The sequence below is a fragment of the Rhinichthys klamathensis genome, unplaced genomic scaffold, assembly GCF_029890125.1.
Source record: "Rhinichthys klamathensis goyatoka isolate OS25496 unplaced genomic scaffold, OSU_Roscu_1.1 h1tg000269l_1, whole genome shotgun sequence".
NCBI classification, from domain to species: Eukaryota; Metazoa; Chordata; class Actinopteri; order Cypriniformes; family Leuciscidae; genus Rhinichthys; species Rhinichthys klamathensis.
Window position 1 is genome coordinate 3,002,903 of NW_026606789.1, and position 15,094 is coordinate 3,017,996.

Genomic DNA, 15,094 nt, shown 5'->3' on the forward strand with positions numbered 1-15,094 from the left:
TTATGAATTGCATGTAAGACAGAGAGCATCCTGATTGGCCGGTTTCGGCTTTAAAAAAAAAAAAAAGTAAAAATCGAGAATCGAATCGAGGATTTGGAGAATCGTGACACCCCTAGTATGTTGTGTTTAATGCTATGCAGAGTTAGACCGACATCAGTCACCCGAGCGGCGCAAACAGCAGCCACCTTTTACAGTTCCTCCTGAACCAAAACAACGAGCTTATGCTGTGTATACTGCATAACTACTGTAATTTGGAAGAGATGGAAACCCATGACAATTTATGCGTTTCAATGGCAACACTATAAATGCCGAAATGAATCTGCAGCAGTCAGGTAGTACAGATCAGTGCTCTTTGTTGTTTATGTTCATTATTATTGTAATGTTATGTGCATGATAGTGTTGTCAAAATATTCGGTACTTTGGTACCAAGTCGGTACTAAAATTTTTTAAACGTCACGGTACCAAGTACCGGTGGTACCGAGTACCCGGTCAAACCCGGTTCTGGATGCGCATGCATGCACGAAGGGTGTGAAGTTGCGTCCTCTTCATTAAAGCGCTGAGACATGGCGACCGGCGGCGCTGCTGATGTGGTGTCTGTGTATATTAAACTGCAAAAAGACTATTTAAATATTAATCCTGCATGTTCTGCTTGTCTCTGTGTGAATGAACGGCGCAGACGCGCGGTTTCATTTAACGTTAGCTCACACACACACACACACACACACACTGAAGCACGAGTGACGCTCGCGCTGTTTTCAGTCTCTGCTGCCTCACGATATGATGACATGATTCAATTAATATCCGAGAGTCACTTCATGAGCATTTTACCGTTTCATTTGAGAAAAACTATCGTCATATCATACACGCACAGGAACTCAAAGGTCTTCACGGCAAACCGTCAAAATAAAAGTTTGGTTTAACTTAAAGAAATTGACAGAAATAATTATATTAGGCTACTGTACAATAGATTTAACTACGTCTCCATTAATTAAAAATACTACTACTAAGAATAATAATGTGTGCATAGAAGGTTGCTTATTTTTCACTTGATTTTTTTATAAGCAATATTTCTCAATATCATCAATATTTTCGTTTAAACAGCATGTAGCCTTCAATGCTTTCATAAATTTACCGTCATATAAAGTCATTGAATTGAATTGAATTTTTTTTTTCAAATAGTTAAATAAATTGAAAAAATAGTTCAAACTGATTTTGCTGTGGTGCCGAAATTGGTACCGAGAACCGTAAAATTTGAATGGTATCGGTACCGACTACTGGAATTTTGGTACCGTGACATCCCTAGTGCATGAGGTAGTTTAAAGGTGCAGTATGTTATTTCTCAAAGTCATTGCTGAACATTGTTGATATTTGAAATCAACCAAAACAAACACACCCCTGTCATTGCTCTGCCTCCAGAGCTCACCCTCCAATCCTAACCGCCCTGCTCTGAGTCGCTCTCGAACCTCAGCGTCTGTTTTCAGGCATACGCGTAGCTCTCTCCAGCACAGAAAAGCTTTTCTAATATTAATGTGGGTCCTAAGCTCTTTCCTGATCATAACCCTTCATTTTACAGTGATATTCTTATGAGCTTTTCTCTTTTGTAATGTCTCTCAGCCATCTCTCTTTCTACAGTCTTCAAATCGCCCTCTTGCTCGTTCTCTCTCCTCCACCACTATACGCCCCCTAATGCTGATTGGCTACACTTTTGTTGTTGTGTCGGTCTGACCAACTTTCAAACAGTGTTTTACAAATATCACTTACTCCACCTTTAACACCGTCTCTCGTCTCGTGACACTTTGCTAACTCAGCTGTGCATTCATGAATGTGTTTTGAAGAAGGCGTGGCTTTGGAGATGCTCTGATGGGAAGGTGGAATCTCATGCTTTCAAAACTAGCTCGCAATTGCTAGCTGCTCCGAAAATTGCCTACCCTACCTTTAATGACACAATTTTCCTTTTAGGGTGAACTAACCCTTTAAAGGCATAGTTCACCCCTTGGAAATTGTATTTAAATATAATAAATAAATAAATATATATATATATATAGTGAAAATATAAAGAATAAGAACATTTCAACACAATATTTGTTTTTGTGTGAACTATCCCTTTAAGCATACTGTGAAATTACAAAACCATTTCCTTCCTTATATGTCAGACAGACTTGTCATTGGGTGCAGACTAGTGTTATTGTTCTTTTGAAGATGAATTGTGAATTTACACAGTCAGACTCACTGCGGCGGTCCCCGTGGTCTAGTGAATGTTTTAGCATCCCACCCACAGGTTGACTGACAGATCTGGAGCACAGAGGATCAATGCACCCCGTCCTCTTTCTGGGTGCAGAATTCTGAGCGTGTCCTCACACTAGTTCACACGTTCACATTGTGTAATAGCAGCTCATTGTAGGACATGGAACCCCCCAGATTTTGACTCGCACCTTTTTAAAGTGGTCTCAGACTTATGGATTTGTCAGTAACATAACAAGCAGTATATATAATGTCAGTATTGCAAGCGTTCATGTGTGCGTGTGTTGGTGATATTTGATATAATGGAATGTAGCCTAATACTTGAGGGATCTGCATAGTTTTTGAGGGGTTGTTTTTGCATATCGTGTATGATCAAAGCTTGATTTAATTAACTCAACATGAATTTTTCAGTATGTTTCAAGGGCAATCTTTGTGCTTCCATCTGGATAAAACAGACAAAGTTGGAGATCAGGACAATAAAATCATCATGAAATGAGAATGTAGCCTATGACTCTGGACAAAAAAAATAAGATTAAGAAAAATAAAAAAGTTTTGTAGAATATTTCAGCCATATTCTGGGAAAAAGAAATTAAATACATTTTGTGTGTTGATTTATGTTTGTCTCTAAAATAAGTAAATTACAGTTGGTTTATCCTAACAATTGGACCTCATATTGCAAACAATAGCAATAATATTTTTGTGTATATATTTTTTAAATATCAAGATTCACAAAGATACATTTAAATTCGCAAATGTAATGTGTATGTTATAAATCTAAATGTATCTTTTAGTTACACTTTTGTAAAAAGACAGACAGTCTACATCACATTAACGGTTCACAGTTCATTTTGAATCGGACATAATCAAAAAATGTTTCTTGATTCAGTAAGAGAACAGTTTGATTCACTGCCTTTGTGAGTCTGATTTAAACTGCTAAATGTGCTGTCACATTTACCATTGTTCTGCTTATTTTCGCAGGCAAAAATATAGTCATTTAAATAGCAATCTGTGCAATTTTGAATTTCCTATGAGGGTGAAAGATGCAGACTCTGCATCAGGTTTAAGTTGGTCATGCGAATTTGCCACAATGACCAACAGAAAGTTGCTTGGTTTTGTGACTTTATGACCGGTGCTTCATGCATCCCGCATATAGACACAAACAAAGCCTTCTTATAGTTTTTAAATTATTGTCACAATTATTGTCTGTTTTAGTCGCAATCTGGAGTCCTACATTTCATTGAGTTCCAGAAGTGGGTCTTTTGTGCAGTCTCATACGTCCCATAGTATGGAAATGCAAAGGAACATTGCAGCCATAAAAAACATTAAGTCTAGCTCATAGATTCTCAAGAGCACCATCACAAGAGCAAATTATATTTCAAGTATTCATCTTCTCAACCCCTGAGCAGGCTCAGTAAACATCACTTCATCTAACAGTGTTACCGTACCAGTTTCTACACTTAAAATTTCACTGTTGATATTGTGGCTCGCTCGTAACGTCAAGAAGGAGGATACTATGTTTATCATGTTGGTGCGTTTAATCAACATTACTTAATCCTCCCTGCTTGCTATGATGTTGTGCCATTTATTTATGGGTATTTTTAGGTGTATTCCTCTCCATTTGAAGAATTTTTTGTATCTTTAGCATGGATAGCATAAGGTCACAAAGAGAGTGATTTTGTGTGAGATTGATGAGCTTTTGTGGATGTGGGGTGTGTGCTTCTGTTCACCGCATTGGCATGGCTCAGCATGTGCAAACTGGGTGATGAAATGAATAAATAAAAAATGTGGGACTGAAAGTTGTGCCTTGGCACGCTGACCTAAAATCCAGTGAAGACTCGCCATGTTTCCCGTGGGATTAATCCAGTGTGGCATACAGAGTGTAGCGCAGCCTGTAAGGATTATATGTACTGGACTTGGGCTCCCGCTGCCCTACTTTTCATTAAAATATAGAGAGAAAGAGAGGGAGAGAGATTGCATGAATGCCTGGACAGATGGAGTGGGGGTTTGATTAAACAGTGCACCAAGTACTGGGAAATGCTACAACTTTTTCTTTCAATGCACAGACAGTTGTAATTTACTCGTTTTCATGATTTTGTTGTAGTGATATTTTACTTGAATGCATGACGCTATATTAATAATCATGTTTTGTGCTTTTTTTTTATTTGTTTGACCCATGAGCTTATAAAGTCTAAGAGGATTGTTTGTTTCCTCTTGTATTTTCCTCCCAGCCTCATATTCTCACATTCACAGACCTAAACACACAGCGATGGTGCTGTTCCTGGGAGAAATATCTTTGGTTGCCCCTGAGCTGCAGAAGCTGCTGAAATATAAATGAGACACTTAATGGCTGAGGCTGTATCGAGCTAGTGTTTAACAGGGATCCCAGGATTGTGTGTCACGGGGCTTCTGGCTTCGATCTCAGGAAGTCCTCTTACTACTTGCCAAATCCCGATTCATAAATGCCACCAGGAGTCTGTGTGTCACACTGGATGTGTTAATGTTGCCTTGACTGCGGCCCATGTTACATGGTGGGACCCCCATGTCTTGATCCTCCCTCAAGACATGAAAAATGCTCAATCACATTTCTTTTATACATAAAAAAAATAAACAGCTATACTACAGCCTTGGACAGATGGTTGTACTCTTAATTTTTCTAAATATTTTTTTTGGCAAAAAGTCTCCATTCTGAATATTTCACACAATTGGCTTGCGGGATGTTCACATGAAGACCCTATAAAATAAAAATTTGGTGGTGGTTTTGCGACTTAGTTCTTATTTGTTAGCTTTGAGGCTGTCCGTATGCAAGTGTACTCTTTAATGCTGAAAAATATTTTCAGCTGTATATTTTTGGCAGATATACAGACTTATTGATGACTCATCCTGCATAGATTTTTGTCCAATAAAAAGCCCTCAGAAATGAGTGTCCAGCCCCCCTAATACCACCTACCTCCAGCTCCAACTAACAAGTAGCAAATCATGACTCTGATGTAACTTTAACTAAAGCCTCCATTTTGCCATGTAAAAGAAAAGGAACAACACTAGTGATTGATGACAGAGCCTTTAGTGTGGCAGGTTCTAAAATGTGGAATGCCCTACCACTTGAGATCCGCCAAAGTGCAAGTGTTACCATTTTTAAAACTAAATCAAAAACATACTTTTTTAGTTTAGCTTACTTGTCAGCCCGCTGATTTTGCTTGCACTGTCTTCACCTCTTGTTCAATGCACTCATGTTTGCCATTTGAGGGTGTTTATATCTTCTCTGCATCTTGGCATTTTATGTACTGTGTACTTCACAGTGTACTGTTTATGTACTGTGTACTTTTGTATGTTCTTTACTATGCCAATTTGTACAGTGTCCTTGGGTACCTTGAAAGGCGCTTTTCTAAATAAAATGTATTATTATTATTATTATTATTATTATTGTAAGCCCTAAATTCCTGTTTCAATTGGAAATCGGAGTGTTGTTTCCCCATACTTGGATTTAGCCCTTATATATGCAGAGAGGGGTGGGTAACTTTCCTTGTCAAGAAGTGATAGTTTTTATTATTATTATTTTTTCATTTGATAAAAGAAATATGTTTGCTTTAAATTGTTAAATCTTTAAATTTAGATAGTCATTGTTAGGCAAAATGTACATTTGAATTTCAAAATGAATATACATTTTTCAAACTGTACATAATAATGTTGAGATACCTGTACCTAAATTCACTTTTAGGTTTTAGTTTTAAATTTTTAATTTATTTTGACTAGCTATTTTAGTATTAGGTTCAAATAATTGTCTGCTTAGTGGTTTCCAGACTTTTAATATCAGTGCATTTGTTAATTTGTACGTTTGCATTTTGACGACTTTGGTCAACTCCAAAGCAGTACGACAAAAATCTTTTGCACAAAAAACCCCCCTTGGGTTTCATTTGACCGATTCTGGCAGTATGCAGAAACCACTTGTTCCCAGCTACATTATTGAAAATGTCAGATCAGAGTCATATTTCTAAACTATTTTGTTCTACTTGCCATATTGAATAGAGAGGCACTCTCTGTCATCTGGGGCAATTACGAACTAGATGTGAAGGGAAGCAGATGTTAGAACATGATGTGATCTATCATCTGTGATGGATGACACCTTCCAATCTAGTAATAGCCATTTGTAACATTTGATTAACAATAAGAGTCAAAAATAGCGAGCTATTACTGCTGTGAAATGGGCAACTGTTATTCTGCATCTCACAGTGTGAGTCATCCTTCATTTAACATTCAGAAAAGCTATCCATTATGCATCATAATTACTGTTAAGAGACTTGAAGAACAATGACCTTACAAATGCTCAAACGTGCGGTAATGGGCTCTTAGTGGCAGCATTTTAAACTTACAGGTTTTTGGTATGCATTTCTTTTCAGATGTGTTGATGGACTCCACGACGGCAACGGCAGAGCTGGGCTGGACGATATATCCATCATTGGGGGTGAGTCTCATTGAAATAATTTAGATGATCAGACCTAGCATAAATGAATAATTCAGTGCACAAATTCAGCATGTGGTACTGAAATAGAAGTTGAAAGAATTCCAAATTAGATTATTTTTAATGCAATCCATGCAGCTTGTCTCACTTCTGCAAATTTTTACCTTCGATGTCATAATGTGTAATGGTGTGAAACCAGAATCGAATGTTTCATAGATATACAAATTGCTCGAAAAACATGCTTTTACTATTATCCGCACACATTGCTTATCCAAACATTATTATCTGTTCTTTGGTTCCAGTGGGAAGAGGTGAGTGGCTACGACGAGAACATGAACACCATCCGCACCTACCAAGTGTGCAATGTCTTCGACGCCAGCCAGAACAACTGGGTGCGCACCAAATACATCCGGCGGCAGGGTGCCCAGCGGATCCACGTGGAGATGAAGTTCTCCGTGCGAGACTGCAGCAGCATCCCGAAAGTCCCTGGCTCTTGCAAGGAGACTTTTAATCTGTATTACTTCGAATCAGACTCTGATGTAGCCACCAAGGTGTATCCCGCCTGGATGGAGAACCCTTGGGTCAAGGTGGACACCATTGCGGCCGATGAGAGTTTCTCCCAGGTGGACCTGGGCGTCGGTATGATGAAGATCAACACGGAAGTACGCAGCTTTGGGCCGGTGTCCCGTAATGGCTTCTACTTGGCCTTTCAGGATTACGGAGCCTGCATGTCACTTATCGCTGTAAAGGTTTTCTATCGCAAATGCCCCAGAATTATTCGGAATGGGGCCATCTTTCAGGAGACCTTGTCAGGGGCGGAGAGCACCTCTCTCGTGTCCGCCCGAGGCACTTGTGTACCTAATGGAGAGGAAGTGGATGTACCCATTAAACTGTACTGCAATGGAGATGGGGAGTGGCTGGTACCTATCGGGCGTTGCGTGTGCAAGGCCGGGTACGAGTCTGTGCACAACGAGACTGTGTGTAAAGGTGAGTTTTGTTGCTTATTCAGTATTGCTTATTAGGTATTTTACAGAATTAGAAAATTACAGAACAATTATTGCTTGGTGGTTCTTGCTGAAGATTCGCAGGTGAAAAACACATCAAAGGCCACATCTTTTTTGCTGCCAGCAGACTACAGTAAAAATCATACATACACTATTGCATACACTATTGGCTTGACGGGAGTTTAGCACTTGGCATCACTTTTTTTTTTAACATTCTTTTCAAGAATTCAAATTCTTAGTTTTGTCTCCAGAACAAACATTTAAAAAAAAGTAAAGGAAAAAAGATAAGATAAGATTCTTAAGAATAAATGTTAGAATATTTTTTCTAAAAATATAACTAAAAAAGTATATAATCTCTTAAGTTAAAAAATTAGAAGAAAATAGAAGTTCAGAAGATGTTTTTTCTTTATGCTTTGTAAATCCGGACCCAGAAGATATTGAGTCGTACTACAGACTTTATGGTGCTTTATAGTACTTTTATGTACTTTTTTGGACATAAAATATAAGAAAATTGATGTATTTTACAAAACCTTTTGTCTAGCGTAGATGGAATTAAAAATTTGAGAGTTTGAAACCACATTAAGCTAAGTAATTAATAATAATAATAACAATAATTCCTTTAAAAATATTTTTTTATTTAAACTGTTAAACTGTTTAAAGGCTGCCATTCTCATCTTTGTTTGTTTTAATGGCTTTTAAAAGTAAAACTGTTGTTACTTAAATGAGCAATTTCTAGCAGATTTGACCCATAAAAATAACTTTCGTCTGTGTGACGGGATGTTGTAACGTTGATTTAGATGTTACCACATGACGCACATTTTTAGGTAGCCTGACAAAACATTTTTTACAGTGCCGGATGCCAGCAATGATAAATAATGAATAGCCTCAGCTTCAGCCTCAGATTTCTGCACCCACATAAAGCACCATGAAATACAGATACATCGCCAAATTATGAAAAAGCTTGCATAATCTTTGTATTAGTCTTTTTTTTAAATGATTATTTTATCCAATGACGGAAAAGGAGGACCTAATGTCCTTCCTGAATGCGCATGCTCGCGCACACACACACACACACACACACACACGCACGCGTGCGCATTACAGTCTTACTATTGAGAGCTGCCCTGCAGGTACAAAACATTCACTGTCCTGATCCTTATGAAAGCCAGTTGAAAGACATTGCACATGGATAGAAACAGGCAGGAGGACACAGAGGATTTCTTTGGTTACAATCATTGTTATTTCAAGCTAAATCCACACACGCTCATGCACACACAAGCACTGACCCTTAAAACTGTTTTTATAACATGAGATTTTGTTTTTCTAGCATTACTCAACAAGGAAGTAGCTCTCTGTCTGTGAGAACAAGGGAGCCGTAATGAATAGAAATCCTCCAGTCAGTTGTAATGCTGCCTTGATAGGTTGGAATGAATAGAGGGATTTGGGTAGAAAAAGGTGTTTTTTTTCACCCTCTCTCAGCACTCGGGAGATATGATTACATTCGAGGAGAGCAGGGCGGCGATGAGGGAATGATTTTGGCAGGGTTCTCCTGGGTACTGTTGACAGAATCTAAATTACTAATATCCCCCCATCTGGAGCAGATGATGGATGGAAATCGGCAATATCCTGGGCGAGCACAAGCCAGACCATCTCTTTTATTTCCCCTGGTGTTAATCCTCCTCGCTGCCACCACTTTAATGACACTCCTAATTGACTAATTTGGAGTGTGCAGGGGGAGCTGTGTGGACGCTTAGACGCTGCTCTCCCTGGCGAGTCCATTCAGAAATCAAGCACAACTAATGAATCCCCCTGTGGTTGTTAACCAAGGACTGCATGCAGACAAATGGATTTATGAGGTCCATTTTCTGTCTCTAAAGGAAATATGCAGTAGCTATACTCATTAAAGCCAAGTAGAGACATAATGGTCTAATTGATAGCAAGCTTGACATGTAATTCTCTTATACTGTAATGTTATACTGGTACAATGGCACAGCACTGCATGCTTCCAGTCAATGCAACTTGAAAAGCACTTTGTGTGATTTCATCTCAGTGGCTGTGTGTTTTTTAAAGCCTTACAGTGCTCAACAATAAGGATTTTTGTCTACTAACTTAAGCCAGTAGTTAAAAATTGTACTTGCTTTGCCAATGTTTTTAAATAACCACATAAATCAATAACCTATGTAACAAATAATGTAACTTTCAATTGTTTTTTATGAATTGTTTTTAAATTAATATTTTAATATATTAAAATGAATAAACAATAAAAAATAAATAGTTTTTTTCTTTTTATTAAATTTTCTAAAAATTCATGTCACTGTTACACTTAATATTGTCACATTTTCCTGGTTAAATGAGCATTGCCTGAAGACCAAATGGAATTGTATTTGGTCTTTATGTAATATAAATGCTGAGGTGTCTTGTCCGTCACCTGATCTGATATCCTGATCTACTGCACACTGCTGACACAGATAACTGAACCCTTGGAAATCTTAGAAACTGTTAAAAAGTCAAAGGTCAGCTCAAATTATAAGGCTTTTTACTAGCATGACAGTTTGCATATGAATTAAATGTTATTTGTATTATTTAGCTAATTATTCATTTAACCAACGTTTAAGTCGTTATTATCTTTACTACTTTGAAATACGTGCTGTTAAGGAAAACACTGTTGAATCATTTACAGTTATTGTATGATTAAAAAAGGGTATTAACACAACGTTACATAACCACAGTGAATAACTGTAGAAGAATCACTGTGACATTTGTAATACAAATGCTGAAGTGTCTCGTCCATCACCTGATCTGAGATTTGCTACTGTAAGATGAATGTAACTTTTAATAAGCAGGGGAAATTCCAGACTTTAAACAAATAACCATTGAAATGTTTCGGTATCATTTAAGTACATGATTGTGTTGCAAGAATGTACAGTACAGGCCAGGGAGACCTCTGATATAAAAACGTGGACTTGTAAATACAGCTTTTTCTAATTAAAATCAGATGATTTCCTATTAATTCAATAGAATATGAGAGAATACTAGGGAGTCTTAATATGTTGGTGCGGTGGCTACACTTTTTATGACATCATGAGCAATCCAATTCTCTATATAGATCAGTGATAACGCAATTAACGCAGCATTCACTTTTTTCCGTCACCCTTTGGCCAGCGTTACATTATATAATCATGCTCTTATTCATGAAAATGCTTTTAAACCATTCAAGCGCGATAAGACTCAAAATAGAATACAGTGCAGTAGTACTGTTAATCTCCTGTCTGTGTGACACACACACACTCGTGCACACAAAAAGCTGCTTCAGACAAAATTATGCCCAAATGCCTGTTTTGTCGAGTATCCTCGCAAGCACAGTCTTACGCTTAAATTAGATAAATGAATGAGTCTTCAATGAAGGAGTCTGAATGAGTCTTAAATGAACGTAAAGAGTAAATGAGAAAATGGGATGCGTGTCAGATCTGCAGCAGGCCTTAAAGTGACAGCAACCTAATAAACCTGCTACTGTCTGCCTAATCAAAGAACAAAAGTAAAAGAGAAAATCACTCACCCACTGCTCTCGACTGAATAACTTTTGTTGCTTAAATAAGGATTAATCTATATTTAATTTATAATTTATGCAGTGAAGACTGTGAAATGTTTGATAACTTTATTCAATTTCTGTATTATCCTACCTTGACTTACCTAAAATCTTAAAGCACTGTTTACAAGGTTAAATGGGTCAAAAACAAAAAATAATTGCATTTTGACTGGGCTGGTAAAAATTAGGGATGGCCCGATACCATTTTTTTTCAAACCGATACGAGTACGAGTATTTACATTTGTGTACTTGCCGATACCGAGTACCGATACCGATATTTCTACCGCAAAAGTAATAGGCTCCCAGAAAAGAAGACGACTATTTTAGAACACAGGTTAGAAGACTGTTTTTATTTTCTTCTCTGCTTGTTTTAACAAGTCTAAAAATAAAAAAAAATTAGTAAAATAATAAATGTATTAACACACAAACCACTGTTAATTTAACATAAAAGCAAGCAGGCTACTGCGTGCATGGTCTGGCATGACTGAATGCGCGCAAAGTGCGCTCCCTTAATAAATCCTAAAAGCTGACAGTTCATCACGATCTCACACATCTCTGTTATTATCAATGAAGCTGACTGCACAATCAATCTTTCATAATATCCACACTTTGTTTGTTATAATTAGAGGATTTGCCAGCATACAGAATTCAGCACTGAACAAAAAAGTCCGTTTTGAGCGGTGAGGGGAGTCTATCTTAAATGCTTCTGATTGGCCATTGCGTTCCAGAAATCAACACATATGTCTGTGATTGGCTACATCGCTCAACGCTGTAACCATGTTATGAATAGAAACTCTGTCCTGTAAATCGTTTCTATTTTGTTGTAGTTGTTCTTGTTGCTTTTCTGCAAGAGATGAATAAAAATCTTTTAGTTTTTATGTTTTATTCATAGATATTTCTAGTTTGCGGGAGTCCCGCGAATCGTTTTATTCTCCCGTAACCCGCATACACAGAGTGAGTGCATTACCACCCGCGCGCGCGCTCGGCCATCAGATCTATGATGCGTCTTCAGATGTTTAGATTGCTGGTGTTAAACGATGTACTTTCTTTCCCTCCTCTCGACACCTTAGCTGAACATAACTCACAGTCTGCCTTGCTGTTGTCATCATCCCTTATCTTGAAATGAGCCCAAACCGCCGGCATTATACTTTCCTATGCCTCAGTTCACCTCGACAAAGCACTCGCGGCGGCCAGTTTCGTTTTGCAAAATGTACGTGGTATCGGTGCGTGGTATCGGCGAATTTTTATGAGTACGAGTACGAGTATATTAGGACAGTATCGGCCCGATCCCCGATGCCAGTATCGGTATCGGGCCATCCCTAGTAAAAATCGGCTCTGTTCTGACTGGGCCAATAGAAAAAATTGAGCAATGATATATTGAAGGGCACAGGTGACATTTATTACAAGGGGTTTATGTGAAGGTAGCTTATATTTAATTAACTTTTTAATCAATTGACAGCACTAATAAATTCTTTTTGCTTTTTTTTTTTTTTTTTACCAAAAACCAAAAGGTTTTTGGGGCAAGAATAACTATAAATTATACTGACCCAAAACTCTCTCACACAGGCCCTGGGCCATCGTGTCATTCTTATTGTTCAGTCCTGTCTTATATTTACCCTATCGAAACATGACTAACCATCCTTATGAAAGAAAGTACAGGAACAGCTTGTGAAATAGAATTTACATATGTCTTGTGCCAGGAACGCCTCTCCTCTTCACAGCCAAGAGCTGAGACTCACCCACACCTCGAGTAATTTTAGTGGTAGCACTAATTCAGTTAATCCAACTGACCTTCTGACCCTCTCTGTGTTTCTCTCGAGATGTTCTTCAGCCCTCTCGCTGTCATTCAGATGTGGTTTGTGATGGATATTATTGACTGGCCTTCTAGATTGCATTTCATAAGTAATTACATAGACCTCATGGTACAGTCTCTGCTTGTTTTAACGTTTAATGATTATAAATTATAAATAAATGTTGGCCGCAGATGAATTACCTCTACTGTATGGAGCTGGACTGTGGCCAATCCCTCAAGCCAAACCCGCCTGTGTCTTGAAACAAGATGAATGGCGGCTGTTTTTGCTTATATTGTGTTATGGCCAATCAATACATTCCTCCACGGACAGCCACAATGTGCGTTTGTTGACCTTTCAATTAGAAGTAATGTTTTTGTTTTCTTGTTATCTTTGAATATGATATTTTATTATCTAGGGAGTACCTTAGGCCTAAACCTCAATGTTTGATTTATTGGAGTGACCTCAAAGCTAAAAGCTTACAGTTAATCAAGGCTGTATATTCTTTATTATGTAAATGTCATGTATCTGAAGAGTTAGATCCACTAAGTCCTGCAATGAGTGTCCACTGTAATGTTGTATCTATCTTTTACTGTTGAGGGCTGCTTGGTGACCTTTGTGCAATGCTGCCGCTATTTAAAAGCTCTTGTTTCATGTGTTTACTAGCAGGATAATGTGTTCAGATGGGCAGTTGGGCACTATAATACCAACACTGTTTTTTTTTTTAGCACATGGGGGTTACAGTGTCTGTCTCTTCCTCAGTTTCCTCAACCTTTATGACTGTAGTTATTTTCTAACATACAGAGAGCTATGGATGGGAACAAATTGTTTTTGGTTAATCATGATTTTCATTTGTTGGATAACTGGCTTTTCTGGTGTATTTTGATTCAAATAAATAACTCTTATTAGTCTTTAGTGAATCAAGAGCATACAGTACAACCAGCATAACAGATTCTCAAACAAATGACTCTTATGAGGCGGGTTTTTTTTTTGTGAATCAGAAGCATGGAGTGTGACCAGTTTAGGATGATTCACGAACAAATGACTCTTCAAATGACTCTTATGAATCAGTGCTATGAATTCCCTCTAGTGAATCAGGAGCATACAGTGTGACCAATGTAGTAGAGAGAGACCTGCACTCCCGTGGGACTACGGGTGTGAATCTTCACAGGTCTCACGGTTTAATTCGATTACGATTATCATGTCTTTTTTTTTTTTTACGTCTCACGTCTCTTACGTTCATTTTCATGTCTGCAATTTTACTTTAGCTATGGTTAAATGGAGTATTTTTTCTCTATATATATATATAGTGATGTAATAGCAACTTGTACATATACATTAAGTTTCGTCATGCTATGTGTGGAAACCTTTAAACCAAGTGTGTAGCTGTTACAACTTTAGGTTGTGCCCCGCTCATCCCTTGTTCAAAAAGTCACCGGTTTGAATGTCTTGTATAATTGTGCATTGCCATATTTTGCTGAGAGAATATATCTTATGTAAAGGAAAATTTTAACTGAAATATAACCAAATCAATCGAATAAGTAAATCGAGCCTGTGTTATTTTAGTATTATTTATATGATGTAATTTTAGCTTAAGTTTTAGTAATTTTATGTATTTTTATTTCAGTTTCAGCTATTTTACTTCAACTTAAAGAAAGATGCCAGTTAGGTGCCAAGGCAACATTTCTCATTTAAGTTAAAGTTTTCATCTAATTTTATATATTTTATTTTATTTTAGCCTTATTTTAAAATTCTGATAAAAAAGGTTTTAGTTAACAATAACAAAACTGAATCGAAAAGAGAAATCTATATCAATACCCAGCCCTATATAGAGAGAACAGTGCATTATATCACTTATGCTGCTTCAATGTTAGGGTTAAAAATGGTTCTAGAATATCAGGCATATGACACATTCACTGTGACTAAGGGTATTGTATGTGTCTGGATGTAATTATATATGGCAGTGAGACTTCACTGTGGATGTGGGGTCTGGAAAGGCCCAAGATGAACCGTGTTA

At 37.5% G+C, this 15,094-nt stretch overlaps 1 protein-coding gene across 2 annotated transcripts in view; it reads left to right on the forward strand.

Annotated features, from left to right (window-relative positions):
* The window catches only part of ephb2a (eph receptor B2a), a 71,701-nt gene that overhangs the window by 15,557 nt on the left and 41,050 nt on the right, over window positions 1-15,094 (forward strand). For both annotated transcript variants that reach the window (XM_056268060.1, XM_056268061.1), the window contains exons 2-3: window positions 6,636-6,700; window positions 7,000-7,684. In XM_056268060.1, coding sequence (XP_056124035.1) covers window positions 6,636-6,700; window positions 7,000-7,684 — 750 coding nt within the window. The remainder of the gene's footprint in view (window positions 1-6,635; window positions 6,701-6,999; window positions 7,685-15,094) is intronic.